Source organism: Hirundo rustica, chromosome 2 (genome assembly GCF_015227805.2).
Source record: "Hirundo rustica isolate bHirRus1 chromosome 2, bHirRus1.pri.v3, whole genome shotgun sequence".
NCBI classification, from domain to species: domain Eukaryota; kingdom Metazoa; phylum Chordata; class Aves; order Passeriformes; family Hirundinidae; genus Hirundo; species Hirundo rustica.
The window spans coordinates 88,260,842-88,267,879 of NC_053451.1; the positions used below are offsets into that span (position 1 = coordinate 88,260,842).

Sequence of the window (7,038 nt, forward strand, 5' to 3'; positions counted from 1 at the left end):
CTGCCCTGCCCTGCCCTGCCCGGCCTTGCCAGCGCCGCCGCCCGGGCTCGGCCCCGGCCCCGCCGGCACCATGCAGGTGAGCAGCCGCGGGGCCCCCGTGTCCCCGCAGCCGGCCGTGTGCGGGCGGCGCTGCGGGGCGAGCCCGGCCGGGCCGAGGGCTGGGGCCGCGCCGAGAGCAGCGGGCCGCCCTCACGGGCCGAGTGCCCGGGGCAGCCGCGGTGGGAGCGGCCCGGCTTCGTGCCGCTCTCTCGGGGCGGAGGTGGCTGTTCCGTGGTTGGGTTTGTGGCAGTTTGTTGCCTTTTTTTTTCTTTCTTTCTTTTTTTTTTTTGCGATCACGGTATTTATTTCACTAGTGTAGTGAGTGAGTAGGCGTTTTAGGCAGTGTACCAGTGTGTTAGTAAATGATAGTAAATGCTGGGTCGAGGGAAAAGATGACAGCGGTCAGAGACAGGGAAAAAAAAAAAAAAAAAGGAAAATAATCTGGTGTTGTGTTTACTGAGCTACACTGTTCTTTTTCTTTATTTCTTCTCCTTCCCCTCTGCTCCCCACCCTTCCCTTCCTGTCCCCGATAGTCCGTAACTACTGGGGTTTAGTCTGAGAAGAGTATGGTTATTTGGGTGTGAACAGACCTATTGTAAGGTGTACTGATACAAGCTATAGCAAAACAGAAGTTGTGTTCCGTTTCCAAAGTGGACGTAGGCCAAGACAGCAAGGAAGCACATTCAGCCTGAGTGCTTATCACCGAAATTTCTTGTATTTAAAGAAATAAAATTGCCTGCTAAATAGGAAAATCTCGTGTTGAGCTTTTTGACAATATGCAATTTGCCTTGTTTTGTAGGATTATGGCAGCTATTTTACAGTAAAGTCTCAGGAATAGTCTAGCTATAGATTTAGATCTGAATCCTTAGCAATGCACTTGGTTGGCAGAGATGGCTTGCTTTTCTCTAAACACTTACATAGTCACTCTGACTTGAATCTAACAAGGAGACTTCCCATGTACTGAGAGCTAGGTCTGTAAGGTTTATGCCTGTGTGTGTCTTGTCACTAGTGCTTCCTGATGCAGTGACCATTGACTTGGTGACCTGTCGTACTGAGGGTCTTATAAGGAAGCCCTCTGGCTAGCATGCTTCCCTGTCACCCAGCTAATACCCTCTCCTTTCATTGCAACTTTGTGAGAGACGCAGCAGTGGTTACAATGCTTCAAACTGTGGTACCCAGCCATGACTTCCTCTATGTGCTGTCAGTGTGATGGAATAAAACAAAGTCAATCTTCAGGGTACTGCTGGTCTGGGGCTGGAAAGAAGCCTTGGTGTCAGGAGGACTTGCACTGTGACTTTCTGGCACATCCAGTTACCAGTTTAGCAGCTGTGTTAAGTTCTGGAAGTGGCAAGGTTCACCTTGAAGAAATATCATCTCTTTGTTATTCTCTTCTAGGATCCAAATACAGACACGGAATGGAACGACATTCTGCGCAAGAAAGGTATCCTTCCTCCAAAGGAGAACCTGGAGGAACAGGAACGGGCAAAGGAAGAGGAGCAGTTTGCCATCCTTCAGAAATCTCTGGGTGAGTGACCAACCAACTCAGGCAGCACAAGAACAAGCCTTGGAATAGCTCCTGGGGGAAACTTTTTCAAAGAAATGGCCAGCAGCAATGTTTATATGTCTGTAAAGCAATGTGTCATTTTCCAGGTCTGTAGGGATACGAAAGCTTCATCTGTTCAGGCTGATCAAGTGTTCACAGTATCAAACAAATACATTCCTGAACACATGGATTCTTCCAGCACAGGAAAGCTTTGTTCTTTGTGTCAGCTCTGTACTTTTATGGAAGTAAATGTTTGAAAACTGAAATAAGGACAGTGCAAAGGGAGTCTGCCAGGTGAATATGCGTATCTGTGCTGCAGCTGCTAAACTTGAAAGCTCATGCACGTAGTTGGGTGCTAGTCTAAGCAGCCTTCAGCTCAGAGGCCTTTTCCATCATATTCTTTCCATCTGTATAGCCAAAGCACATAACACTTCCTAAAAATCCAGTAGTAATAATAATGACACGTTGAGAAAGCTGGGGCTGCTCAGCCTGGAGAAGAGAAGGCTTGGGGGAGAACTGCAGCACCTTCCAGTGCCAAAGAGACTGACAAAAGAGCTGGGGAGGGACTTTCTAGAATCACAGACTAGAACCATAGAACATACTGAGTTGGAAGGAACCCACAAGGATCACTGAAGTCCCAACTCCTAAGGGCAATTCCAACTTTTAAATGTAGTGATAGATAGGACAAGGGGGAATAGCTTTAAGGTGAAGGAGAGTAGGCTTAGATTAGATATTAGGAAGAAATTCTTTGCTGTGAGGGTTGTGAAGCACTGAAGCAGGTTGCTTAGAGAAGTTGTGGATGTCCCATCACTGGAAATGGTTAAGACCAGGTTTCATGGGCATTTGAGCAACTTGGTCCAGTGGAAGTTGTCCCTGCCCTTGGCAGGAAGGGTTGGAACGGGATGATCTTTAGGGTCCCTTTCAACCCAGGCCATTCTATTATTCTAAGATAATACTGAAAAAAAATCCACCTCGTCCTTCCTATTAATCTGTCTTTAGAGTAAATAAATTCTGTTGGACTGATAAAAGTTGATGAGTTTTAATCCTGGAATGAGGTTTTTGCTGATTTAATGTTTCTTCCATTGTAGTGAAGACTTACGAGGACATGACTCTGGAAGAGCTAGAAGAGAATGAAGATGAATTTAATGAGGAAGATGAGAGAGCTATTGAAATGTACAGGTCAGAGCAGCTTACAGAATTTGGCTTTAATGATAATTGGAGGGTCTTTCTTTTATATGCTTTTAGATATTGTTGAAGAGAAAGGATGTTTTTAAGATGATGGGAAAAGGGAGTTGTGTTTCTAGTCTCTTGTGGTGCTTCTAAGTGTCTTTAAAAGCATAACAGCGTTTGAATTCAGTATCCTTTATCTACAACCTAGCTCTGTAGAAATAATGTGCACCTGCTGAGTGTGTGGCTGGGGATCCTGAGAGCTTTGAAAACCACCTTCAGTATTTCCTCATTTTTGTGTGAATGAGATTAAGGGGCTTCAGATTTGCATAATTAGTGTTGGTTTCCCTCTATCTCATAACCTCTCTCGTGGCTTTTGCCATTTAGTTTGGTAGTGTATTATCTGCAGAAGAAATGTCTGGTGAGGCCAAAACTGAGGAAAAAAAAGCAGTTCGTGAAACATAGTTGGACTTGTTGCATGTTGGTGGTTTTAGCTTATGATACAAATACAAGAGCATCTACTGTGTCATTTTGATTTTATTTCTCTGGGGTTAGAAGAAGTTTGTAATTTGTCTCTGAAGTCTAGGTTTCAACCAGCTCCTTTAAGTGATATTCTGTCAAAAAATGTATCTATTCACAAGAAGTCTTTTTCATTCCTGGCTATTCAGGCAGCAAAGGTTAGCAGAAATGAAGGCAGCTCAAATGAAGAATAAATTCGGGGAAGTTTTGGAGATTTCAGGAAAAGATTACGTTCAAGAGGTTACAAAAGCTGGAAATGGTATATGGGTAGTCTTACACCTCTACAAACAAGGGTAAGAATTTGTTTTTAACCATTAAACCTTTCACTGTCAATAGCTGAAAATGCTCCAAGGTAAGTGTGTAGTTGTTGTGGAACTAAGGACTGATTGTGGAGTTATAAGAAATGAAACCAAATTAGTAATTTCAATACTGTTGAATCAAGACTTCTGAACTTCATTCTAGAATGATGTTGCCATGAAGTGTCTTTTTTTTATATCTATATAACACATCAAGATGTGTACCATAGAGTTAGCTACTGCCACTGAAAAATCCAAGCTTTGGAGATTATTCTGGCTTAAATGCAAGGGGCTGTGAATAGGAAGGATCAGTGTGTATTTAGCTTGGTTTCTAGTGGCATACAAATAGAGTGAGCAAGGTTTCCAGTCCTGTCAGCATGATAGAAAACCTTGTCAAATAGGTCTGTTATGTTGCTAGATTTTTTTTTTTTTTTTTTTTTTTTAAGGGTTATAAATACTTGCTGTTTTTCTTTGTTTCTAATTGCCTCACAGGTGTTGATCATCATTTGCATACCTTCTTCCAGGAGCAGCTTTGCTTTTTATTTTGCCCTTGCTCATGCAATTTCTAAGTATCTTAAATTCATAAACCAGTTTCCCTGAATATAAAGAGGGTAGAGGGGAAGATTCCATTACTAATATATTAAGACAAAAAGCCCACCACACAACAGAATCTCCAGTGGTGCTGATCTCATTTGAATGCTGAAATACCAGACAACAAAAGCATTCAGAAGTTACCTCTGATACTTTTGTCTTTCCAGAAAGTCATCCATCTGATATTTCTGACCTTTCTTCTGGAGCTGTTTACTTTTTGAATTGTCTCTTGTTTTCTCCTTTTGTGTATGTGCTGCTGTTCCCCGCAGAATTCCACTATGTGCCTTAATAAATCAACATATGAGCGGGCTTGCAAAGAAGTTCAGAGATGTGAAATTCATCAAAGCGATCTCTACCACCTGCATTCCCAACTACCCCGATAAGAACCTGCCCACGATATTTGTGTACCTGGAGGGAGACATCAAAGCTCAGTTCATTGGGCCTTTGGTGTTCGGTGGCATGAACCTGACAAGGGACGGTGAGTGTCTGCATCTCTGCTCTTCCAGTGGAAAAGCAAAACAGTTTTGCTGGGAATGAGAGAAATGAGGCTTAGGAAGAGAAGGGAGGTACTGCAAATGATACTAGATTCATTTTTTTTCACCCCTGTGGCTCAGCCATGTGGCTATCTTGTAAAAGCAGTGATAGGCCAACATGTCTTGTGTGTGCAAGTGTTTATGCCCTGTGTCTGGTGCAACAAATTTTGCTGGATGTATTAAAGGGTAAACAGTACTCATGCATATTCTTAGGGGGTCTTGGACATGAATGACTGCTCTTGCCTGCAGTGACATGATAATCTGTGCATTTGCCTACTGGATTGTAGAGCTCCTTGTTTCATTTTTAACATGATGGCATATATTTGTCTGTTGTCCCTGACTGAGTCAGCTTCAGTCATCACAGAAAGCTGTGTACTGAAATTTCTGCAGTTTCCTTTTGTGTCTTCCTTCTCCCCTAAGCACAGGTGCCTTCCACTGGAGAGTAAAGAAAGTGTGAGGTTGTGTTCATTATTCTGTAACATCTGAAAGAAATTAGATTTGATGTTAGGATTGTCAGCAGGAGTAGGAGAAAGGTTTCAACTCAATGTGTTGTATTGACTTTCTGCCACTTCTGGGAAGTGATCCAGTCCGATTTGGGCCTACTGTTGATGGTGAAGTCTCTTTACTGTCTTAAGGAACTAATATTTAGTGTGTGATGTAGAGGCAAAGGGGTGAATTCCGTTTACAAGGTACATCCCTGGAAAATACCTATCGATCAGATGTGTAAATGAAATTTCCACAATCTTTTGCCCTTCATTAAATTTATTTCCTGCCTCTTCTGATTGTGATGAGTTTAGTATATGATGGGAACAGCTTTAGCGTATGAGCCGTATTCCTTCACTGGCAGTAGATGTGCAAACATGTCTTTTGCCCTTATGTGGTTAGAAGGAGGTAGAATTCACTTTCCTGGAAGAGTTACCTCTAAAGCTGCTGCTCTGTATCCATCACCTCTTTTGTACTCTTGGTTGCAAGGTGAGCAGGGTGGCACTGGGGATGTCACTGGGTGGGTGCAGAGCAGTACCCTGACCTTTGTGCCCTGGGCTGAGACCTGTGCCGGCACTAGGGACTGGGAAGGGCGGGCTTGGCTGGAGCAGGTGTGGCAAATGGGGCAGGAGCTTGGATCTGGGTATGGAAGAAGAAGGGGAGGAGGGCCCTGGTCTGGTGGTTGTGGTAGGATGGATAAGGGGAGTCACCTGGGGAGCCAAGTCTCCAGTCTGTTCTCCTACATTCATGACTCTTGTTTTGCACTGCACAGAATTGGAGTGGAAGATTTCTGAGTCGGGTGCTATCAAGACAGACCTTGAAGAGAACCCCAGGAAGCAGATCCAGGACCAGCTCATGTCCTCAATCAGGGCTTGTGTCCCAGCCAGAGGGGAGAGTGACTCAGAGGATGACTAATTCCTGCGACTGCATCCAGATTGACGCAGTGCACTTGCAGCCAGTGTTCCCACCTCAAGCACTGGAGACGCTCCTCAAGGCCTTGCTGAGCCCCAGAAGGGTAGCCTTTCAAGACATTCATTCGAGAAACCTCTAGAAACTGAAAACATTTCTGTTTTTTAAAAATTGCAGCTTCACTTAAGATGCTGAAAGACGTTTTGTATAGTGAAGCCTGAGTAAATCTTACTCAAAAGTTTTAAAATACAGACATGAGTAGAAACAGGTCTCTTGTTACTATTTTTGTAGCAAATTGCTATTTCTTAAAAAAATTTGAAATATGAAGTGGTCTTAAGTGCACTGTTTTTAACAAGCTTAAATTTTACAGATCAAATCTAAATAGCTGGTCTTAAATAATTACTTATGGCACTCAAAAGGGCCATCTCTTAGCCAACTGGGCTCAGACCTTTGACAGCCTGGACTTTACAGAGAGCTGGGGGAGGGTACTCAGGATGTGGGTGCTGCTGAAGGTGGTATGTGGTCCTCTGCAGAGGTGTGCTGGCACCAGAGGGACAACATGAGGACTATGAGCTGGGATTCCAAGCAGCTTGAGAGAGGCCTTGGGGATGGCCAGCCTCTCCCAGGGCCTATTGAGTCCAGAACTCTACTTTTGAGTTAGGAGCACTATTTTGCCTTTCACCAGGGCTGAACTTCCTGCACCATCTTGCCTGCTAATTGAAGAATAAAATTCCAGATGGTGGCGCTCAAGTGTGAAACTGCTGATTTCTTCAACCACATCAGTAGTCAGGTGTTATTACAGTAGTGCCATTGCCAAATGGGAGGGAGGATGATGTTTGAGGAACTGACATCTTGCTATATTAAAGACTTCCATTTTCCAGCTACAGTGATAAATGCAGTGACTTCCATTTTCCAGCTACAGTGATAATAATTGAAGCCTTAGAAGAGCATAAACTTA

General features: G+C 43.7%; 1 protein-coding gene across 1 annotated transcript; it reads left to right on the plus strand.

Annotated features, from left to right (window-relative positions):
- Window positions 1-6,830, plus strand: PDCL3 (phosducin like 3). Its single transcript, XM_040055595.2, has 6 exons — window positions 1-76; window positions 1,435-1,564; window positions 2,671-2,761; window positions 3,418-3,561; window positions 4,425-4,633; window positions 5,944-6,830. Exons 1-6 carry the CDS (start codon window positions 71-73, stop codon window positions 6,084-6,086), a joined length of 723 nt encoding a protein of 240 aa, XP_039911529.1. The 5' UTR covers window positions 1-70; the 3' UTR covers window positions 6,087-6,830.
- Window positions 6,831-7,038: the final 208 nt, after the last annotated feature.